The following is a 24,122-nucleotide window of genomic DNA, read 5'->3' on the forward strand; positions in this document are numbered from 1 at the left end:
TTGATAAGTTTAACCACAAAGAATGTTAATAAAAAAAGAACGCACTGGGAACAACGATAAAACTTTGAAAAACAAAATATGAGAATTTAAAGAAAGACATAAATGATTTAATGCTTTTTAATACAGAGTAAATCCTATCCAAAAACGAAACACATTAAAAAATACAAGTAAAAATATAAAAACACTATAACAAACACAAAATCTCAAATTATCGGAACTGTGAAACCTAAGAATTTTTTTGCCACCGCTCTGACGCCATATACCACGATTATCTGGATAAACAATGCCACTCCTTCAGAAGAGACACTTTCCACATTTCGTGATCAATTTTCTCCAATTCACACTTGAACATATCAATTTCTTGAAGTTGCTAGGTAACTCTTCTTCGATCAATTCTGTTACGCCTTCATCACCAAACAACATATTTAATAAGATCTTCTTGAGACAGGGTCTCTCTAACTCTTTTCCATTCACTTAAGAGTTGTGGATGTATTTTTTCGTAATCTTCTGGATCGAGCAGCAGTTTTGTTTTTTCCCGCTGAAGGAGTAACTGTTTAAAATTGCTCTTTAAAAGCTTTTCGATGTCATCGGCGATACGTTTGTCGTCTTCTGAGAGTTTGTCACGGTTAACGTAACTTGAAAACGAAACTTCCTGGTCTGGCTCTTCTTCGATTAGTTCGTCTAAAGAATATGATGGCTAATCCAGTTTTCCTTCTTTTTCATACTTGGTAAATACAGCGTCCCAACGCTTACGTCTTGAGGGACACAGGGCCTGGAGACGCTTAATAAATGCTTCTTTAGCAGTTCTGTCCATTTGGTTTTAAAAACGAAGGTTTAGTTGAAGTACACAACCTCAAGATACAAACTCTAATATCACACTAAAGACAACTTTAAAAAAATTTCACTGGATATATATTTTAAACAAAAACTTCGAAACTACGAAAGATACAGGTGTTCAAGGTGAAGGTTCTCTCAGACCGGGCCCGAATTTCTGTTTTCTAAATTAGGCAACCCATAATCCAAACATCTGGATGTAGCATATTTGTAGGTGCTAGGACCAGAAAAATTTGATATGTGAGTGTACGAAATAAATATTGTCTCACATGCACACGTAATAAATATTTTAAAAAAGACACACCAAGTTTATTTTATATGACTCAAAAAACTTTGTGTAATGTCATGGTTTCTGTGGAGGGGGAAAATGGATCAAGATATTATTCAATTAGTTTATTAAGACTTGTCAGTCAACTGCGAGTGTTCTGAAACTCCCATGTAGTCCGAAAAAGTCTTCGTAACTTGTAGCCTTTCCAGGTCTTTTCGACTCGTCTGCTTTAATCTTCTCCTGTTCCTTAAACCAAGGTTTAAAATCTTCACAAGCCGCTAAATACTTGTCCCAATGCAGTTTAAGTTTGCCCGCGGTACCTTCGTACTCTTCTGGCAAAAGATCTTTGGAGATATACTCATGGAGGGTACTTAAATCCTTATGAAAATGTAGTCTTTTTAAAATTTTTTCTTTCAAGAACGGCTTTACAAGCGCTAGTATACTGTCGACAAAAGATGGGGCATTTATAACATGTACTTCTTTGATTTTGACAGGGAGCACATCGATGGTAGACACCAAAATTTTTTTCACAAAAATGGGCGAGAATTTAAATAAGTGTTTAAGCATGCAGTTTTCCCCATCTAAAACGTAGACTTCGCCAGCAGAACCTGCTTTTTCTATTTTGAGGCGGACGTCGGCTAACATAAAAAGTACTTTGCCGCAGTAGTTGGTGTCGAAGTCTTCGTACTCGGGGGTGACGATGCGTGCGATATGGACTCGTCTGCCTTGTGGAGTTATTCCAGGCATGGTACCGACTTCCCTAAAAAGGAAAATTGTATTGGTATGACGATTAAGAAACATTATGCAAAAAAATTTACTGGTTATGGAAATCTACAAATCTACAAGTTTCTTTTTAGGTAATTTCCAATGGTGGTCGGAAAAAGGTCGAAATTTTCTGACAGTGAAAAGCGACAGAAAATTCTGGGATATAAATCTCAACGTTGTGATTCAAAAATATAGCTTACTTATAATCCCGGAGCAAGATTTAGAAATATTCGGTCCAAAAGTCAATTTTTTAAAAAATCCAAAACAGTGTCCAAAAAATATAGCGTGCCGAAGCGAGATTTTTGAAACATGTCTAAAAATTTTTTTTTTTTTCAAAAATACAAAAAATGACCACATTTCTTTGAGCAATTTTACAAAATAGCAGGAACTTTCGAAGAAACGAGGACGAAATTAACTTCCGAAAGTCGGAATCTGCAACAAATCTCTTTTCGAAAGTGGTCGAAATATCGTCAAAAATTTCATAACTGGGGGTATAAAAAGTCGAAATTTTGGAAAAGTTGCCTAAAATTCACTAAAAGTTCTGGAATATGGAACTCGATGTGCTGATTAGAAAACTGTAGCGTGTTAAAAGGACCTAATCGCTAAGAAAATAAAAGGTGGATGGGTGGGACTAGTACTTGTGAAAATAAAACTGTTTTTGGAAAAGAATGTACTCTCTAAGAAAATAAAAGGCGGCTGGACGGGGTTAGTCCTTGCTAAACTACAATCAGTTGAAGGACCAAATTAAACGAAAACTATAGGCCGGAGACGAAAGTCTTTTCATAAAATATGTTTGTGGTACGCCTACAATTCAAAAATCTTCTTTAAACTAATTTTACCCAAATACAATAAATGCAATTTAAATATTTACTATCAAAAAATCTTTCTACTTCTGGTGATAACTATAGTATAATTTCATATTCCCCTAATACCAAATTAATAATACTTATTAGTAGCCAAAATCAGTCTTATCTTGGCAATTACTAGGCCCGCCCACCCGCCCGTTATTTTCTTAGAGGGTATGTCATCTGCACAATCAGTCTTATCTTAGGGACTAGTTCGTTTGTTAAAATTAGTCGTATCTTGGGACGGTACTAGCCCCGCCCACCCGCCCTTTATTTTCTTATAGGGAATGTCTTTTGCCTTAATCAGTCGTATCTTAGCAAGTCCTGCACAAAATTTTTGAAATATTCGCTTTGAAAATAAAATTTTTTAATAAAAATTATCATAAAAATGTTGATATTTAATTTGGCGATTCTGGAAGAAAAGTTGAAATGTTAGCAGAAATCAAGCAGAAAATAACTATCTGAAAATCCAAATCTACAGGAAAATGTTTTTGGCTAATGTTCGAAGGTTGTCGAAAAATGGTCAAACAGTAAGAATGCTAAAATATTGAGATTTTGGAAAAGTTGTCAAAAAACCTAAAAAAAAAATCCGAGATATCGCTCTTGAACTACTAGAAAAATATTGCGTACTTATGGTCCCGGGCGAAGATTATAATCCTAAAAATCAAGATATGCGACATTTAAATTTCGAAAATCGTCGAGAATGGGTTAAAATTGATAAGGGAAAAATTTTGAAACATTGTAAAAAATTTCCTTTTTTGAAAAAGTCGTTTAAAAATTCGGTGCTAAACATCTTGACGTGCTGAATCCAAAAATATAACGTATTTAGCGTCATGAAGCAAATTTTTCAAAATATTCCTTGCGAAATTCGAATTGTTTTTAATTTTGTAATGGAGTTCGTCGGCCGACTCTCTACTTTAACGTTTTCTTGACCTTTCATGGCCCCTAGAGTACGAAGAAATAGGTCTTCGTTCCGTCTGTCTGTCTGTCCGTCTGTCCGTTTGTCTGTCTGCCGTTCCGGATTTTTATTAGACAAATAATATGCGAAAGTACTAGGCCGATTGTTGTAAAATTTTGTATTTATATTAGAAATGTCATGTAGATGATAAAACCCAAATTTGTTTAATCATCCCCACCAGTAATGTGATGACGTCACTTCAAAATTGTACATAGTAAATAGGCTTTAAATTGTATTAAATAACATAGTCCTACACTCGTTTGAGTTTTTACCCAAAACGTCCATTTTTGGAAAATATTTAAATTACAAAACAAAATTTGGCAATTTAATTTTTAATCTGCAAACTGAATACTTTGAAATCTTGCAGATGTTTTAAATTTATGGTAAGCATAACAATTTTTAATTAAAATATATTTTCTTATCCCCTCCAAAAAATTGAGGACGTCATCTCAAAATTTTGTCGTACAAATATTATATATATTACATATATATACTTTATCACTGCATTCATTATTTTTAGATTTTCTTAAACAGGGTGACTCAAAGAAATTAATCACTGAGTTGTTACAAAATAAACATCCAATCAGGTTTAGGAATTTAACTCGTTACTGTGGAAATGTGCAATTTGCACTTGTACTTGGCAAGATACGACTGATTTTGCCAAATTACATACCTTGTAAGAAAATGAAGGGCGGGTGGGCGGGGCTAATTTTTGCCCAGATAAGACTGATTTTGCGAAATGATCTACTTTCAAGGAAAATAAAGGCGAGTGGACGGGGCTAAGATAAAACTAATTTTGTTAAAAGATTTACTCTCTAAGAGAATAAAGAGCCGGTGGGCGGGACTAGTACTTGCCAAGATAAGACTAAATTTGCCAAATGACATCATGCAAGAAAATAAAGGGCGGGTGGGAGGGGCTAGTACTTGCTAAGATAAGAGTGATTTTATCAAATGACATACCTTCTAAGAAAATAAAGCCGCCCTCTATTTCCTTGGAAGGTCTGTCATTTGCCAAAATCAGTCTTATCTTATCAAGTTCTAGCCCCGCCCACCCGCCCTCTATTTCCTTGGAAGGTATGTCATTTGCCAAAATCAGTCTGATCTTAACAAGTGTTAGCCCCGCCCACCCACCCTCTGTTTTCTGAGAAGATATGTGATCTGCCAAAATAAGTTTTACCTTGGCAAGTACAAGCCCCGCCCACCCACCCCTATTTTCTCAGAGGATATGTCATCTGCCAAAATGAGACTTATCTTAGCAAGTACTAGCAAGTACTACTCTCTGAGAAAATAAAGGGTGGGTGGGCGGGGCTAGTTCTTGGTAATATAAGTCTTGTTTGGCCAATGACATATCCTCCGTGAAAATAGGGAGCGGGTGGGAGGAGCTAGTACTTGGTAAAATAAGACGGATTTTGGCAAATGACATACCTTCTAAGAAAGTAAAGGGTGGGTGGGCGGGGCTAGTACTTGCTAAGATTTGACTTAGTTCGGCAAATTAGGTTATAGATCTTGACGTACTGATTCCAAAAATGTAACGTCTTTAGGGTCACGGAGTAACATTTTCGAAATATTCGGTTTGAAATTCGAAATTTTCTGAAACATTTAAAAATCGCGATATTTCACTGAGTTATTGTGAAAAAATGCTTGAACTTATCGAAGAAATGAGGACGGAAGTGACTTTTCTGACCCGAAATCTGCAAGAAAACGTATCTAGTTAACTATCAGATAATTATTATAGTTAATTGCCATCCGGCCACCTGTGAATTATGACGTCGGTTAACAGTAATCTTGAACTAAACCAGTCTTCTATGACGACATCGTGCCAAACAACAAACTCAAAAGTCAACTAAAAAATGTATAATCTTCTTTTTTTCCCAAATTCGTCGTCAACAAGAGTGCGAAAAAAATTAACACTTACACCACATCGAGAATTTTCCGCATTTCAGGGCTTGCAACATCATAATCGGTAAAAAATTCAGGAACAACTGCCTTCACAGTGAAATATTTGTCTAATCTCCTCTTGGTTTTTTCCAACGAGAAATTGCAACTTCGCAGAAAATTCATAAGCATCGTATCATCTAAAAACGATCAACGAAATTCCGAGTGACTATTTTTGATAAAATAAATATTCGTACCCCATGTATCCGGCAAATGTGGTTCTTTCCTGAGCCACTCTTTAATAGCTTCCAAGTCTTTATCTCGAGTGTTTACATCTTCGTTCAGCGCTTGACGGATGAGAGCTTGCTGGTCCGGAGAAGGCTGGTCAAGATCGAACATGGCACAAAGACGAAAACACTTTTGCCTTCACCGACGTCGAGATCTCCACTGAAGTACAAACCTATGCATATTTTTAACCATATACTCTAAAACCAGTTTTGTCTAGGCTTTCCGGTTCAGTAAACGAATTATTTTTTTTTTATTTAAAGATTCTTCTCAAGCAGGATTGCGTACTAGATTTCAAGTGCAATGCAAATTAATATTCGCAATGAGTACCTGTTTTATATTTTATGCAGTTCCATTCCGACCTCGAGTTCTTATTAATAACAATTCCATTTTTGAGAGATAGAACTTTGCTTATTAAATCGTACGACCGCAAAATTTTTTCTTAACTGAGTGTGAGGCTACATTCACAATCGTTGGCAAAAACGGAAAGTACCACCGTGACTTTTTTCCCAGCCTCAATTAAACCAGTTCCACCGAATTTCTCTTCTATCAAAGAAACCGACTTCTTGAACCAGGTACGCATAGACAACGCAGATTGTTTATCGTAACACAGTCTGAAGGACAATTCGTACTCGTGCGTACAATGTCACCGAAGTACTCATTCAACGCACGCGACTTAATCAAAACCGGAAAATTTAAACCGGAAACATTGCTCGAATTCAAAAAGTGGTGCGATTGTGAAAAACTACCCGACCTGAACCAACAGCAACAAATTTTGTTTTTGTCGTGTGCCGATAATCTCCAAGAAGCCCAACAAGTCGCCAGGAGGTACTTCCAGTGTAGGAGTGCCGCTCCTGAACTCTTCGCCAACTTGGATTTAGAGGGAGCAGATTGTCAACAAGGGTTCTCCGTTTTGTAAAAAAAAACTTAGTAAGATTCGAAATTCTCGTTTTAATTTTTTTTTGTAGCGATATTAGTCTGGCACCTTGTAGAACGGCGGATAATGTTTTGGTAGCTTATGGAAAATTAAACGACACGTCCTACTCCAATTTTCATCTAGCGCAACTTTTAAAATTGACTTTGATGACTTTGGATTGCGCTTTGAACGACGGACCGGCAGATGGATCGATTGTATTAATCGACATGAAAGGGATTGGGTTTATGCATCTAACGAGAGCGAGGTTGGGTGTTATCCAGAAATTCTTCCAGTTTGTTCAAGAAGCGCTGCAAGTTAGAATCAAGTCGATTCACATTTTGAACGCTGTGAATATTCTCAATAACATACTTTTCATTATAAAGCCGTTTATTAATAGGGAACTATACGAAGCGGTACTATTTTTTTTATCGAAGTGTTTTTTTTTTTTTAATTTGTTGGTTATAGATACACTGCCACACTCCTGAAAAAACGCACGAAATTTTTGAGTTTGTATCTAAGGACTTTGTACCAAAGGACTATGGTGGAAATTTACCTTCGCAGCATTATTTAGCAGAAAAAACCCACGAAAAAATGTTAAAACTACAGCCGCTGTTTACCGATTTAGAAAAACAAACAAAAATGTACCATGTATTAAAAAAATAAAAACCACGTTAGGCTAGTTTCACTAGAAAAGTTTTATTATCGACTTTCCTTTCTTTTAGAAGTTTTCGAATTCTCCGAGATTCCCCAAGATACCAAAATATGTTAATTTTGTTTTCCAATTATTCGGGATTTTTTTATTTTTTCAGTTCTTTGAATTATTAGTATTTTCCGCATTCTTTCAATTTTTATGTTCTATTATTTCGGATTCTGTCAGATTCTCTCAAATTATTTTCAAAATTTTTGGAATTCATTCGGATTCTTCACGATGCTGAAATTTGTTAATTTAGTTTTCGGATTCTGTCAGATTTTCTCAGACTCTCTCGAATTCTCTTGTATTCCCACGGTTTCTTCCGAATTTGTCCAATTTTTTCGGTTCATTTGCATATTATTTCGGATTTTGTCAGATTCTCTTAAATTATTTTGGATTTTCTCAGCTTTTTCCACATTCTATCATATTTTTGAAAACTTTGACAACTCTAATAAAACTCGACTAAAGAGAATGAAAAAAATAAAACCAAAAAAGCAACAAGATTAGAAAGAACTTTAAATTATATGTAATGAGTAAAAATTATTACATTACTGCTTTTATTATTGTAACAACGAGATACCTTCGGGTGCAGGTTAAGCGCGCAAAGCCGTCTAGTCCACTTTAGGGTTAAAATCCGATAAAAGAGCTTTTGGTGAACGCTTTCATTTCTGCGACGTGTGTGGAATAAAATTTGTCGGCGGTTTGAGAACTACTGGCCAATCGATCATTAATTTCAGACGTAATTCAGGTGTTCGTCTGTATGGCATGTATTTTGAAATGTAATTAGTGTCGACATTTAGTTTTATTACGTGTTGTCGTTGACAGGCCACGTTTCTCATGCTGAGACGTTTTTCTGATATCGCAGTTCTTCAAACGTCTAATTTCGTCTCCGGCTGCGTGGGCCGGATTAGTCGGATTTCCATGGGGACAGGCTGATTTTAAATTGTTGGAGTTTCCACTGGGACAGTCTCGCCAAATTATTCTTGGAAAAACTGTGACAATTAATAGCGGATTCTAAGATAAATGCCTATTTTGTTCTAAAATCTGAATTTTCTACACCCCTAAGCACATTTAATATTTCGTTTTCTTTCGGAAATTGTCGGATCTCGATTCAATGTTTATTCTTTCGGTTTCTGATGGATTCTCCCGAACCATTTTTGAATTCTCCAGAAAGCTGAAATGTGGTAATTAAATTTTCGGATTCTTTCAAAATTCTTTCATTTCTTTGGATTTTTGTGTTTTTTCTCTTCTTTGGGTTACTTGGTTTCTCTCAAATTGTCTTAGATTTTCTCGGATTCTTTCGCTTTATTCCGGATTCTCTCACATTCTGTCAGATTCTTTTTGAATTCTTCAGGATTCTACTGATTTCTCTCGGTTGTCTGGGTTTTTTCGTATTCTTCTGGATTCTCTCAATTCCTTTAGGAATTTAGCCCGATTCTCTCACATTCTGTCCTCAATATTCTCTTGGATTCTTATGGATTCTTACGGAATCTTATAGATTTTTATAGATTTTTCAGGATTCTCTCGGTTTCTTTCAGATTCTCCGGGATTTTTTCTTATTCTCCCAGAATTTAGCCAAATTTTTTCGTATCCTTTTGCATTATTTAGGATTCTTCGGGATTCTTTCCAATTTTCTTGGAATTTCGTTGGATTCTCTCGGATTTTCTCGAACTCTTTTAGATCCTTTTAGATTATTCCCTATTCTCTCACATTCTATAGGATTCTTTTTGACTTTTTCAGAATTCTCTTGGTTTCTCTTGGCTCCCTCATATTCCTTGGGTTTTTCATATTCTCTTTGATTCTTACGGACTTCTTTCTTCCGGATTCTTCCAAATCTTCTCCTATCTTTTCGGAATTTTGCCGGATTCTTTTGTAATATCTCGGATTCTTTCGAATTCTTCCGGAGTCTCTTCTATCCTCTCGGAGTATGGCAGAATTCTCTCATATTTTCTTGAATTAATCGAGATGCTTTCCGTTCTCTTAGAATTTAGTTGAATTCTCTCGTATTTTCTCAATTTCTGTCGGATTTTCTCGAATTCTTTTGGGTTCTTTCACATTCTGTTGGATTCTTATGGATTTTCCGGATTCTCTCCGTTCCTGTAGGAATTTAGCCCGATTCTCTCGTATTCTCTGGCATTCTTTCAAATTTCGTCATATTTTCTCAGATTCTCCAACACTCTCTTGGATTCTTATTCTCTCGATTTCTTTCCGATTCTTCCGGATTTTTTCTTATCCTCCCAGAATTTAGCCAAATTCTCTCGTATCCTTTTGCATTATTTTGGATTCTTCAGGATTCTTTCCAATTCTCTTGGAATTTCGTTGGATTCTCTCGGATTTTCTCGGACTCTTTTAGATCCTTTTAGATTATTCCCTATTCTCTCACATTCTATAGGATTCATTTTGAGTTCTTCAGAATTCTCTTGGGTTCTCTTGGCTCCCTCATATTTCCTGGGTTTTTCATATTCTCTTTGATTCTTATGGACTTCTTTCTTCCGGATTCTTCCAAATCTTCTCCTATCTTTTCGGAATTTTTCCGGATTCTTTGGTAATATCTCGGATTCTTTCGAATTCTTCCGAAGTCTCTTCTATCCTCTCGGAATATGGCAGAATTCTCTCATATTTTCTTGAATTAATCGAGATGGTTTCCGTTCTCTTAGAATTTATTTGGATTCTCTCGTATTTTCTCAATTTCTGTCCGATTTTCTCGGATTCTTTTGGGTTCTTTCACATTCTGTTGGATTCTTATGAATTTTTCCGGATTCTCTCCGTTCCTGTAGGAATTTAGCCCGATCTTCTCGTATTCTCTGGCATTCTTTCGAATTTCGTCATATTTTCTCAAACTCTCCAACATTCTCTTGGATTCTTATTCTATCGGTTTCTTTTCGATTCTTCCGGATTTTTTCTTATCCTCCCAGAATTTAGCCAAATTATCTCCTATCTTTTTGCATTATTTTGGATTCTTCAGGATTCTTTCCAATTCTCTTGGAATTTCGTTGGATTCTCTCGGATTTTCTCGGACTCTTTAAGATTGTTCCCCATTCTCTCACATTCTATAGGATTCTTTTTGAGTTCTTCAGAATTCTCTTGGGTTCTCTCGGCTGCCTCATATTCTGTCGGTTTTTTCAGATTCTCTTAGATTTCTCCCACATTCTCTTTCGGTTTATTTCGGATTGTTCCGGATTTTTTCTTATCCTCCAGGAATTTAGCCAGATTCTCCAGTATTCTTTTGTATTATTTTGGATTCTTCAAGATTTTCTCCAATCCTCTTGGAATTTCGTTAGATTCTCTCGGATTCTCTCCATTATTAAGATTATTCCCTATTCTCTCACATTCTATTGGGTTCTTTTTGAGTTCTTCAGAATTCTTTTGGGTTCTCTCAGCTGCCTCATATTCTCTCCGTTTTTTCAGATTCTCTTAGAATATTCCAGTTTCTCCCACATTCCTTTGGATCTCTATGGATTCTTTCAGACTTTCAAGATTTCTTCTGGATTTTCCGGACTTTCGCCTATCTTCACGGAATTTTGCCAGATTCTTTTATATTCTTCCGGAATCTCTCCTGTCCTCTCGAATATGATCGAATTCTCCCGTATTTTCTTGAATTATTCGGAATTCTTTCCGTTCTTCTTAAAATTCTGTCGAATTTTCTCCGATTCTTTTGGATACTTTCATATCCTGTTGGATTCTTATAGATTTTTCCGGATTCTCTCCGTTCCTCTTGAAACTTAGCCCAATTCTCTCGTATTCTCTGGCATTCTTTTGAATTCTGTCAGATCTTTTCAGATTCTTCAACGTTCTCTTGGATTCTTATTCTTTCGTTTTCTTTCGGATTCTTACGGATTTTTTCTTATCCTCCCCGAAATTTGTCAGATTTTCTAGTATCTTTTTGCATGATTTTGGATTCTTCAGGACTATTGCCAATCCTCTTGGAATTTCGTTGAATTCTGTCAGATTTTCTTGGTCTCTTTAAGATTATTCCCCATTGTCTCAAATTCTATCGGATTCTTTTTGACTTCTTCAAAATTATCTAGGGTTCTCTCGGTTGCCTCATATTCTCTCGGTTTTTTCAGAATTTCGTTGGATTCTGTAGCATTTTCTCGGACTCTTTAAGATTGTTCCCCATTCTCTCACATTCTATAGGATTCTTTTTGATTTCTTCAGAATTCTCTTGGGTTCTCTCGGCTGCCTCATATTCTGTCGGTTTTTTCAGATTCTCTTAGATTATTCCGGTTTCTCCCACATTCTCTTTCGGTTTATTTCGGATTGTTCCGGATTTTTTCTTATCCTCCAGGAATTTAGCCAGATTCTCCAGTATTCTTTTGTATTATTTTAGATTCTTCAAGATTTTTTCCAATCTTCTTGGAATTTCGTTGGATTCTCTCGGATTTTCTCGGACTCTTCATGATTATTCCCTATTTTCTCACATTATATAGGATTCTTTTTGACTTCTTCAGAATTCTCTTCGGTTCTCCCAGCTGCCTCATATTCTCTCCGTTTTTTCAGATTCTCTTGGAATATTCCAGTTTCTCGCATATTCTCTTGGATTCTTATAGATTCTTCCGGATTCTCCCGATTTCTTCCGGATTCTTCGGATCTTCTCCTATTTTTCGGAATTTTGTCGGATTCTTTTGAATTGTCTCGGATACTTTCTGTTTCTTCTGGAGTCTCTCCTATCCTCTCGAAATATGACCAAATTCTCTCATTTTCGCTTGAATTATTCGGGATTCTTTCCTTTCCTCTTAGAATTTACTTCGATTATCACATATTCTCTCGTATTTTCTCAGATTCTGTCGTATTTTCTCGGATTCTTTTGTATTCTTTCAGATTCTGTTGGATTCTTATAGATTTTTCCGGATTCTCTCCATTATTGTAGAAATTTAGCCCGATTCTGTCGCATCCTCTGGCATTCTTTCGAATTCCGTCAGATTTTCTCAAATTCTCCTACATTCTCTTGGATTCTTATTCTTTCGGTTTTTTTCGGATTCTTCCGGATTTTTTCTTATCGTTCCAGAATTTAGCCAGATTCTCTCATATCCTTTTGCATTATTTTGGACTCTTCAGGATTCTTTCCAATCCTCTTGGAATTTCGTTGGATTCTCTCGGATTTTCTCGGACTCTCATGATTATTCCCTATTTTCTCACATTCTATCGGATTCTTTTTGAGTTCTTCATAATTCCCTTGGGCTCTCCCAGCTGCCTCATATTCTCTCGGTTTTTTCGGATTCTCTTAGACTATTCCAGTTTCTCCCACATTCTCTTGGATTCTTATGGAATCTTCCGGATTCTCCCGATTTCTTCCGGATTTTTCGGATCTTCTCTTATCTTTTCGGAATTTTGTCAGATTCTTTTGTATTGTCTCGGATACTTTCTGTTTCTTCTGGAGTCTCTCCTATCCTCTCGAAATATGACCAAATTCTCTCATTTTCGCTTGAATTGTTCGGGATTCTTTCCTTTCTTCTTAGAATTCACTTTGATTATCCCATATTCTCTCGTATTTTCTCAGATTCTGTCGTATTTTCTCGGATTCCTTTGCATCCTTTCAGATTCTGTTGGATTCTTATAGATTTTTCCGGATTCTCTCCATTATTGTAGGAATTTAGCCCGATTCACTCGTATTCTCTGGCATTCTTTCGAATTCCGTCAGATTTTCTCAGATTCTCCTACATTCTCTTGGATTCTTATTCTTTCGGTTTTTTTCGGATCCTTCCGGATTTTTTCTTATCGTTCCAGAATTTAGTCAAGTTCTCTCATATCCTTTTGCATTATTTTGGACTCTTCAGGATTCTTTCCAATCCTCTTGGAATTTCGTTGGATTCTCTCGGATTTTCTCGGACTCTTCATGATTATTCCCTATTTTCTCACATTATATCGGATTCTTTTTGACTTCTTCAGAATTCTCTTCGGTTCTCCCAGCTGCCTCATATTCTCTCCGTTTTTTCAGATTCTCTTGGAATATTCCAGTTTCTCGCACATTCTCTTGGATTCTTATAGATTCTTCCGGATTCTCCCGATTTCTTCCGGATTCTTCGGATCTTCTCCTATCTTTTCGGAATTTTGTCGGATTCTTTTGTATTGTCTCGGATACTTTCTGTTTCTTCTGGAGTCTCTCCTATCCTCTCGAAATATGGCCAAATTCTCTCATTTTCGCTTGAATTATTCGGGATTCTTTCCTTTCTTCTTAGAATTTACTTCGATGGTCTCATATTCTCTCGTATTTTCTCAGATTCTGTCGTATTTTCTCGGATTCTTTTATATTCTTTCAGATTCTGTTGGATTCTTATAGATTTTTCCGGATTCTCTCCGTTATTGTAGAAATTTAGCCCGATTCTTTCGTATTCTCTGGCATTCTTTCGAATTCCGTCAGATTTTCTCAGATTCTCCAACATTCTCTTGAATTCTTATTCTTTCGGTTTTTTTCGGATTCTTCCGGATTTTTTCTTATCGTTCCAGAATTTAGCAAGATTCTCTCGTATCCTTTTGCATTATTTTGGACTCTTCAGGATTCTTTCCAATCCTCTTGGAATTTCGTTGGATTCTCTAGGATTTTCTCAGACTCTTCATGATTATTCCCTATTTTCTCACATTATATCGGATTCTTTTTGACTTCTTCAGAATTCTCTTGGGTTCTCCCAGCTGCCTCATATTCTCTTCGTTTTTTCAGATTCTCTTAGAACATTCCAATTTCTCCCACATTCTCTAGGATTCTTATGGATTCTTCCCGATTCTTCCGATTTCTTCCGGATTTTTCGGATCTTCTCCTATCTTTTCGGAATTTTGTCGGATTGTTTTGTATTGTCTCGGATATTTTCTGTTTCTTCCGGAGTCTCTCCTATCCTCTCGGAATATGACCGAATTCTCTCATTTTCTCTTAAATTGTTTCGGATTCTTTCCGTTCCTCTTAGAATTAACTTCGATTATCTCATATTCTCCTGTATTTTCTCAGATTCTGTCGGATTTTCTCGAATTCTTTTGTATTCTTTGACATCCTCTTGAATTTTTATGGATTTTTCCGGATTCTCTCCATTCCTGTAGGAATTTAGCCCAATTCTCTCGTATTTTCTGGCATTCTTTCAATTCCGTCAGATTTTCTCAAATTCTCCAACATTCTCTTGGATTTCTATTCTTTCGAATTCTTCCGGATTTTTTCTTATCCTTCCAGAATTTAGCCAGATTTTCTCGTATTCTTTTGCATTATTTTGTATTCTCTAGGATTCTTTTCAATCCTCTTGGAATTTAGTTGGATTATCTCATATTCTCTCGTATTTTCTCAGATTCCGTCGGATTTTCTCGAATTCTTTTGTATTCTTTGACATCCTCTTGAATTTTTATGGATTTTTCCGGATTCTCTCCATTCGTGTAGGAATTTAGCCCAATTCTCTCGTATTCTCAGGCATTCTTTCGAATTCCGTCAGATTTTCTCAAATTCTCCAACATTCTCTTGGATTACTATTATTTCGGTTTCTTTCGAATTCTTTCGGATTTTTTCTTATCCTTCCAGAATTTAGCCAGATTTTCTCGTGTTCTTTTGCATTATTTTGTATTCTCTAGAATTCTTTTCAATCATCTTGGAATTTCGTTAGATTCTCTCGGATTTTCTCGGACTCTTTAAGATTCTTCCCCATTCTCTCACATTCTATAGGACTCTTTTTGAGTTCTTCAGAATTCTCTTGGGTTCTCTCGGCTGCCTCATATTCTCTCGGTTTTTTCAGATTCTCTTAGATTATCCCGGTCTCTCCCACACTCTCTTTCGGTTTATTTCCGATTGTTCCGGATTTTTTCTTATCGTCCAGGAATTTAGCCAGATTCTCCCGTATTCTTTTGTATTATTTTGGATTCTTCAAGATTCTTTCCAATCCTGCTGGAATTTCGTTGGATTCTCTCGGATTCTCTCCATTATTAAGATTATTCCCTATTCTCTCACATTCTATCGGATTCTTTTCAAGTTCTTTAGAATTCTTTTGGGTTCTCTCAGCTGCCTCATATTCTCTCGGTTTTTTCAGATTCTCTTAGAATATTCCAGTTTCTCCCACATTCCTTTGAATCTCTATAGATTCTTTCAGACTTTCTCGATTTTTTCTGGATTTTCCGGATCTTCGCCTGTCTTCACGGAATTTTGCCGGATTCTTTTATATTCTTCCGGAATCTCTCCTGTCCTCTCGAAATATGACCGAATTCTCTCGTATTCTCTTGAATTGTTCGGGATTCTTTCCGTTCCTGTTAGAATTTAGTTCGATTATCTCATATTCTCTCGTATTCTTTTGGATTCTTTCACATTCGTTGGATTTTTATGGATTTTTTCGGATTTTTTGCGTTTCTGTAGGAATTTATCCCGATTCTCTCGTATTCTCTGGCATTCTTTCGAATTCTGTCAGATTTTCTTAGATTCTCCAACATTCTCTTGGATTCATTTCGGTTTCTTTGGGATGTTTTGAATTCTTCACGATTCTTTCCAATCCTCTTGGAATTTAGTTGGATTATCTCATATTCTCTCGTATTTTCTCAGATTCTGTCGGATTTTCTCGAATTCTTTTGTATTCTTTGACATCCTCTTGAATTTTTATGGATTTTTCCGGATTCTCTACATTCCTGTAGAAATTTAGCCCAATTCTCTCGTATTTTCTGGCATTCTTTCGAATTCCGTCAGATTTTCTCAAATTTTCCAACATTCTCTTGGATTTCTATTCTTTCGGTTTCTTTCGAACTCTTCCGGATTTTTTCTTATCCTTCCAGAATTTAGCCAGATTTTCTCGTATTCTTTTGCATTATTTTGTATTCTATAGGATTCTTTTCAATCATCTTGGAATTTCGTTAGATTCTCTAGGATTTTCTCGGACTCTTTAAGATTGTTCCCCATTCTCTCACATTCTATAAGATTCTTTTTGAGTTTTTCAGAATTCTCTTGGGTTCTCTCGGCTGCCTCACATTCTCTCGGTTTTTTCGGATTCTCTTAATATTCCAGTTTCTCCCACATTCTCTTTCGGTTTATTTTGAATTGTTCCGGATTTTGTCTTATCCTCCAGGAATTTAGCTAGATTCTCCCGTTTTCTTTTGTATTATTTTGGATTCTTCAAGATTCTTTCCAATCCTCTTGGAATTTCGTTGGATTCTCTCGGGTTCTCTCCATTATTAAGATTATTCCCTATTCTCTCACATTCTATCGGATTCTTTTTGAGTTCTTCAGAATTCTTTTGGGTTTTCTCAGCTGCCTCATATTCTCTCGGTTTTTTCAGATTCTCTTAGAATATTCCAGTTTCTCCCACATTCCTTAGGATCTCTATGGATTCTTTCAGACTTTCTCGATTCCTTCTGGATTTTCTGGATCTTCGCCCATCTTCACGAAATTTTGCGGGATTCTTTTATATTCTATCGGAATCTCTCGTATCCTCTCGGAATATGACCGAATTCTCTCGTATTCTCTTGAATTATTCGGGATTCTTTCCGTTCCTGTTAGAATTTAGTTCGATTATCTCATATTCTCTCGTATTCTTTTGGATTCTTTCACATTCGTTGGATTTTTATGGATTTTTTTCGGATTTTTTGCGTTTCTGTAGGAATTTAGTCCGATTTTCTCGTATTCTCTGGCATTCTTTCAAATTTCGTCATATTTTCTCAGATTCTCCAACATTCTCTTGTTTTCATTTCGGTTTCTTTGGGATGTTTTGAATTCTTCACGATTCTTTCCAATCCTCTTGGAATTTGGTTGGATTATCTCATATTCTCTCGTATTTTCTCAGATTCTATCGGATTTTCTCGAATTCTTTTGTATTCTTTGACATCCTCTTGAATTTTTATGGATTTTTCCGGATTCTCTCCATTCCTGTAGGAATTTAGCCCAATTCTCTCGTATTCTCTGGCATTCTTTCGAATTCCGTCAGTTTTTCTCAAATTTTCCAACATTCTCTTGGATTTCTATTCTTTCGGTTTCTTTCGAATTCTTCCGGATTTTTTCTTATCCTTCCAGAATTTAGCCAGATTTTCTCGTATTCTTTTGCATTATTTTGTATTCTCTAGGATTCTTTTCAATCATCTTGGAATTTCGTTAGATTCTCTAGGATTTTCTCGGATTCTTTAAGATTGTTCCCCATTCTCTCACATTCTATACGATTCTTTTTGAGTTCTTCAGAATTCTCTTGGGTTCTCTCGGCTGCCTCATATTCTCTCGGTTTTTTCAGATTCTCTTAGATTATTCCGGTTTCTCCCACATTCTCTTTCGGTTTATTTCGGATTGTTCCGGATTTTTTCTTATCCTCCAGGAATTTAGCCAGATTCTCCCGTATTCTTTTGTATTATTTTGGATTCTTCAAGATTCTTTCCAATCCTCTTGGAATTTCGTTGAATTTTCTCGGATTCTCTCCATTATTAAGATTATTCCCTATTCTCTCACATTCTATCGGATTCTTTTTGAGTTCTTCAGAATTCTTTTGGGGTCTCTCAGCTACCTCATATTCTCTCGGTTTTTTCAGATTCTCTTAGAATATTCCAGTTTCTCCCACATTCCTTTGGATCTCTATCTCTATCAGACTTTCTCGATTTCTTCTGGATTTTCCGGATCTTCGCCTATCTTCACGGAATTTTGCCGGATTCTTTTATATTCTTCCGCAATCTCTCCTACCCTCTCGGAATATGACCGAATTCTCTCGTATTCTCTTGAATTATTCGGGATTCTTTCCGTTCCTGTTAGAATTTAGTTCGATTATCTCATATTCTCTCGTATTCTTTTGGATTCTTTCACATTCGTTGGATTTTGATGGATTTTTTTCGGATTTTTTGCGTTTTTGTAGGAATTTAGCCCGATTCTCTCGTATTCTCTGGCATTCTTTCGAATTCTGTCAGATTTTTTTAGATTCTCCAACATTCTCTTGGATTCATTTCGGTTTCTTCGGGATGTTTTGAATTCTTCACGATTCTTTCCAATCCTCTTGGAATTTAGTTGGATTATCTCATATTCTCTCGTATTTTCTCAGATTCTGTCGGATTTTCTCGAATTCTTTTGTATTCTTTGACATCCTCTTGAATTTTTATGGATTTTTCCGGACTCTCTCCATTCCTGTAGGAATCTAGCCCAATTCTCTCGTATTCTCTGGCATTCTTTCGAATTACGTCAGATTTTCTCAAATTCTCCAACATCCCCTTGGATTTCTATTCTTTCGGTTTCTTTCGAATTCTTCCGGATTTTTTCTTATCCTTTCAGAATTTAGCCAGATTTTCTTGTATTCTTTTGCATTATTTTGTATTCTCTAGGATTCTTTTCAATCATCTTGGAATTTCGTTGGATTCTCTAGGATTTTCTCGGACTCTTTAAGATTCTTCCCCATTCTCTCACATTCTATAGGACTCTTCTTGAGTTCTTCAGAATTCTCTTGGGTTCTCACGACTGCCTCATATTCTCTCGGTTTTTTCAGATTCTCTTAGAATATTCCAGTTTCTCCCACATTCCTTTGGATCCCTATGAATTCTTCCAGACTTTCTTGATTTCTTCACGGAATTTTGCCGGATTCTTTTATGTTCTTCCGGAATCTCTCCTATCCTCTCGGAATATAACCGAATTCTCTCGTATTCTCTTGAATTATTCGGGATTCTTTCTGTTCTTGTTAGAATTTAGTTCGATTATCTCATAGTCTCTCGTATTCTTTCTGGATTCTTCCACATTCGTTGGATTTTTATGGATTTTTTTCAGATTTTTTACGTTTCTGTAGGAATTTATCCCGATTCTCTCGTATTCTCTGGCATTCTTTCGAATTCTGTCAGATTTTCTTAGATTCTCCAACATTCTCTTGGATTCATTTCAGTTTCTTTGGGATGTTTTGAATTCTTAACGATTCTTTACAATCCTCTTGGAATTTAGTTGGATTATCTCATATTCTCTCGTATTTTCTCAGATTCTGTCGGATTTTCTCGAATTCTTTTGTATTCTTTGACATCCTCTTGAATTTTTATTGATTTTTCCGGACTCTCTCCATTCCTGTAGGAATTTAGCTCAATTCTCTCGTATTCTCTGGCATTCTTTCGAATTCCGTCAGATTTTCTCAAATTTTCCAACATTCTCTTGGATTTCTATTCTTTCGGTTTCTTTCGAATTCTTCCGGATTTTTTCTTATCCTTCCAGAATTTAGCCAAATTTTCTCGTATTCTTTTGCATTATTTTGTATTCTCTATCATTCTTTTCAATCATCTTGGAATTTCGTTAGATTCTCTAGGATTTTCTCGGACTCTTTAAGATTCTTCCCCATTCTCTCACATTCTATAGGACTCTTTTTGAGTTCTTCAGAATTCTGTTGGGTTCTCTTGGCTGCCTCACATTCTCTCGGTTTTTTCGGATTCTCTTAATATTCCAGTTTCTCCCACATTCTCTTTCGGTTTATTTTGGATTGTTCCGGATTTTGTCTTATCCTCCAGGAACTTAGCTAGATTCTCCCGTTTTCATTTGTATTATTTTGGATTCTTCAAGATTCTTTCCAATCCTCTTGGAATTTCGTTGGATTCTCTCGGATTCTCTCCATTATTAAGATTATTCCCTATTCTCTCACATTCTATCGGATTCTTTTTGACTTCTTCAGAATTCTCTTGGGTTCTCACGGCTGCCTCATATTCTCTCGGTTTTTTCAGATTCTCTTAGAATATTCCAGTTTCTCCCACATTCCTTTGAATCCCTATGAATTCTTCCAGACTTTCTCGATTTCTTCACGAAATTTTGCCGGATTCTTTTATATATTCTTCCAGAATCTTTCCAATCCTCTCAGAGTATGACCGAATTCTCTCGTATTCTCTTGAATTATTCGGGATTCTTTCTGTTCTTGTTAGAATTTAGTTCGATTATCTCATATTCTCTCGTATTCTTTTGGATTCTTTCACATTCGTTGGATTTTTATAGATTTTTTTCGGATTTTTTGCATTTCTGTAGGAATTTATACCGATTCTCTCGTATTCTCTGGCATTCTTTCGAATTCTGTCACATTTTCTTAGATTCTCCAACATTCTCTTGGATTAATTTCGGTTTCTTTGGGATGTTTTGAATTCTTCACGATTCTTTCCAATCCTCTTGGAATTTAGTTGGATTATCTCATATTCTCTCGTATTTTCTCAAATTCTGTCGGATATTCTCGAATTCTTTTGTATTCTTTGACATCCTCTTGAATTTTTATGGATTTTTCCGGATTCTCTCCATTCCTGTAGAAATTTAGCCCAATTCTCTCGTATTCTCTGGCATTCTTTCGAATTCCGTCAGATTTTCTCAAATTCTCAAACATTCTCTTGGATTTCTATTCTTTCGGTTTCTTTCGAATTCTTTCGGATTTTTTCTTAGCCTTCCAGAATTTAGCCAGATTTTCTCGTATTCTTTTGCATTATTTTGTATTCTCTAGGATTCTTTTCAATCATCTTGGAATTTCGTTAGATTCTCTAGGATTTTCTCGGACTCTTTAAGATTGTTCCCCATTCTCTCACATTCTATAAGATTCTTTTTGAGTTTTTCAGAATTCTCTTGGGTTCTCTCGGCTGCCTCACATTCTCTCGGTTTTTTCGGATTCTCTTAATATTCCAGTTTCTCCCACTTTCTCTTTCGGTTTATTTTGAATTGTTCCGGATTTTGTCTTATCCTCCAGGAATTTAGCTAGATTCTCCCGTTTTCTTTTGTATTATTTTGGATTCTTCAAGATTCTTTCCAATCCTCTTGGAATTTCGTTGGATTCTCTCGGATTCTCTCCATTATTAAGATTATTCCCTATTCTCTCACATTCTATCGGATTCTTTTTGACTTCTTCAGAATTCTCTTGGGTTCTCACGGCTGCCTCATATTCTCTCGGTTTTTTCAGATTCTCTTAGAATATTCCAGTTTCTCCCACATTCCTTTGGATCCCTATGAATTCTTCCAGACTTTCTCGATTTCTTCACGGAATTTTGCCGGATTCTTTTATATTATATTCTTCCAGAATCCTTCCTATCCTCTCAGAGTATGACCGAATTCTCTCGTATTCTCTTGAATTATTCGGGATTCTTTCTGTTCTTGTTAGAATTTAGTTCGATTATCTCATATTCTCTCGTATTCTTTTGGATTCTTTCACATTCGTTGAATTTTTATGGATTTTTTTGGGATTTTTTGCGTTTCTGTAGGAATTTATCCCGATTCTCTCGTATTCTCTGGCATTCTTTCGAATTCTGTCAGATTTTCTTAGATTCTCCAACATTCTCTTGGATTCATTTCGGTTTCTTTGGGATGTTTTAAATTCTTCACGATTCTTTCCAATCCTCTTGGAATTTAGTTGGATTATTATCTCTTATTCTCTCGTATTTTCTCAGATTCTGTCGGATTTTCTCAAATTCTTTTGTATTCTTTCACATCCTCTTGAATTTTTATGAACTTTTCCGGATTCTCTCCATTCCTGCAGGAATTTAGCCCAATTCTCTCGTATTCTCTGGCATTCTTTCGAATTCCGTCAGATTTTCTCAAATTTTCCAACATTCTCTTGGATTTCTATTCTTTCGGTTTCTTTCGAATTCTTCCGGATTTTTTCTTATCCTTCCAGAATTTAGCCAGATTTTCTCGTATTCTTTTGCATTATTTTATATTCTCTAGGATTATTTTCAATCATCTTGGAATTTCGTTAGATTCTCTAGGATTTTTTCGGACTCTTTAAGATTGTTCCCCATTCTCTCACATTCTATAGGACTCTTTTTGAGTTCTTCAGAATTCTGTTGGGTTCTCTCGGCTGCCTCATATTCTCTCGGTTTTTTCAGATTCTCTTAGATTATTCCGGTTTCTCCCACATTCTCTTTCGGTTTATTTCGCATTGTTCCGGATTTTTTCTTATCGTCCAGGAATTTAGCCAGATTCTCCCGTATTCTTTTGTATTATTTTGGATTCTTCAAGATTCTTTCCAATCCTCTTGGACTTTCGTTGGATTCTCTCGGATTCTCTCCATTGTTAAGGTTATTCTATTGGATTCTTTTTGAGTTCTTCAGAATTCTTTTGGGTTTTCTCAGCTGCCTCATATTCTCTCGGTTTTTTCAGATTCTCTTAGAATATTCCATTTTCTCCCACATTCCTTTGGATCTCTATGGATTCTTTCAGACTTTCTCGATTTCTTCTGGATTTTTCGGATCTTCGCCTATCTTCACGGAATTTTGCCGGATTCTTTTATATTCTTCCGGAATCTCTCCTATCCTCTCGGAATATGACCGAATTCTCTCGTATTCTCTGGCATTCTTTCGAATTCTGTCAGATTTTCTTAGATTCTCCGAAATTCTCTTAGATTCATTTCGGTTTCTTTGGGATGTTTTGAATTCTTCACGATTCTTTCCAATCCTCTTGGAATTTAATTGGATTCCCTCGGATTTTCTCGGACTCTTTAAGATTATTCTCCATTCTCTCACATTCTATCGGATTCTTTTTAACTTGTTCAGAATCTCTTAGATTAGTCCAGTTTCTCCCACATTCTCTTCGATTCTTATGGATTCTTCCGGATTCTCTCGATATCTTCTCGGAATTTTGCCGGATTCTGTTATATTCTCTCGGGTTCCTTCGGGTTCTTCCAGATCTTCTCGGATATGGTCGAATTCTCTCGTATTCTCTTCAATTATTCGTTATTCCTTACGTTATTCTTTGAATTTAGTTGGATTCTCTCGTATTCTGTCGAAATTGATGGTTTTAAAAGGTTATTCATAACAAGAAAAAAGTCAATATTATTAAAGGTAAACTTGAAGGGGGCAATTTGACCTTTAAAGCTGCAATTAAAAAACGATATATATATGTTGGCAATTTATCTCTAGATTGTTAAGTCTAATGCAATTCAAGATTATCTCATGTCGAAATTTCCAGAAAGAAATTTTGAGGTTGAACAACTACCCAAAAGAGACTCAGCCAGGAGTATTGCGTTTAAAATAACTGTTGATGAGGACATGTTTAATAAATTACTTTGTGAAGATATTTGGCCTTCTGGAGTAGTTATAAAGAAGTTTCATTTTTTTCGCAGTATAAGGTAAAGTAATGTCATAGGTAACTCCTTACACAAAAGCAATTTTAGAGTATATTATCAAAATGTCAGGGGTTTGAACACTAAAATAAGTGATTTTTATTGTGAGTGTCTCTCTGAAGAATTTAGTGTAATTGTCTTGACTGAGACATGGCTTTATCCTGAAGTTAACAGTAGTGAGTTATTTGACAACAGATACGTTGTGTACAGGTGTGATCGTAACATGTTCAACAGTAGTAAAATGCGCGGAGGTGGGGTTCTCATAGCTGTTTTGAAAACATTTTTATCTAGTGAGATATTATTAAATGTAAATACTGTTGAGCAGTTATTTGTAAAAATAACTGTTGGTTCAGTTGACATTATTATAGGAACAGTTTACCTACCTCCTGATTCTGGAATTGGTAAATACGTAGTGCATACTGAAACAGTAAATGATATATGTGAAAAAAATGTCAGTTCTTATATTTTCCTGGTTGGTGACTATAATTTACCCAACATCGTGTGGCATCCTGATGATGAGTTTAATGGTTATGTTCCTTTTTCATCCGCAGGGCTATGTGAATGTCACATTTGCGATTCTTTCTCTGCATGTGGTTTACACCAGTTGAATTGTTTTAAAAATATAGCTGGTAATGTACTAGATTTATGTTTCACTAATTTAGATGATTGTAACCTGTCATTGTGTAATTCCCTTAGTATTATTGATGCTAGTCATCCACC

General features: G+C 35.8%; 3 protein-coding genes across 4 annotated transcripts in view; 2 read left to right on the forward strand and 1 right to left on the reverse strand.

Annotated features, from left to right (window-relative positions):
- LOC135125237 (tachykinin-like peptides receptor 99D) overlaps positions 1-24,122 on the forward strand; it is a 273,845-nt gene that overhangs the window by 218,979 nt on the left and 30,744 nt on the right. The gene's annotated exons all lie outside the window — the stretch shown is intronic.
- On the reverse strand, positions 1,213-5,994 carry LOC135125244 (alpha-tocopherol transfer protein-like). The gene is made up of 3 exons (XM_064050683.1): positions 5,803-5,994; positions 5,586-5,745; positions 1,213-1,862 (listed from the first exon to the last, which is right to left on the reverse strand). Exons 1-3 carry the CDS (start codon positions 5,942-5,944, stop codon positions 1,241-1,243), a joined length of 924 nt encoding a protein of 307 aa, XP_063906753.1. The 5' UTR covers positions 5,945-5,994; the 3' UTR covers positions 1,213-1,240.
- Positions 6,097-7,409, forward strand: LOC135125245 (alpha-tocopherol transfer protein-like). Its single transcript, XM_064050684.1, has 3 exons — positions 6,097-6,745; positions 6,799-7,159; positions 7,212-7,409. Exons 1-3 carry the CDS (start codon positions 6,474-6,476, stop codon positions 7,407-7,409), a joined length of 831 nt encoding a protein of 276 aa, XP_063906754.1. The 5' UTR covers positions 6,097-6,473.

The sequence above is a fragment of the Zophobas morio genome, unplaced genomic scaffold (genome assembly GCF_036711695.1).
Source record: "Zophobas morio isolate AGI-343-1 ecotype UQ-CSIRO unplaced genomic scaffold, CSIRO_AGI_Zmor_V1 ptg000008l, whole genome shotgun sequence".
Classification (NCBI taxonomy): domain Eukaryota; kingdom Metazoa; phylum Arthropoda; class Insecta; order Coleoptera; family Tenebrionidae; genus Zophobas; species Zophobas morio.

Coding starts and splice junctions, on each gene's coding strand:
- LOC135125244 (XM_064050683.1), bottom strand. CDS start 5,944: ATGTTCGATCTTGACCAGCCTTCTCCGGACCAGCAAGCTCTCATCCGT. Junction 5,746..5,802: donor ACATTTGCCGGATACATGGG/GTACGAATATTT, acceptor GATCGTTTTTAG/ATGATACGATGCTTATGAAT. Junction 1,863..5,585: donor CGGAAAATTCTCGATGTGGT/GTAAGTGTTAAT, acceptor TTTCCTTTTTAG/GGAAGTCGGTACCATGCCTG.
- LOC135125245 (XM_064050684.1), top strand. CDS start 6,474: ATGTCACCGAAGTACTCATTCAACGCACGCGACTTAATCAAAACCGGA. Junction 6,746..6,798: donor CAACAAGGGTTCTCCGTTTT/GTAAAAAAAAAC, acceptor TTTTTTTTGTAG/CGATATTAGTCTGGCACCTT. Junction 7,160..7,211: donor ATAGGGAACTATACGAAGCG/GTACTATTTTTT, acceptor TGTTGGTTATAG/ATACACTGCCACACTCCTGA.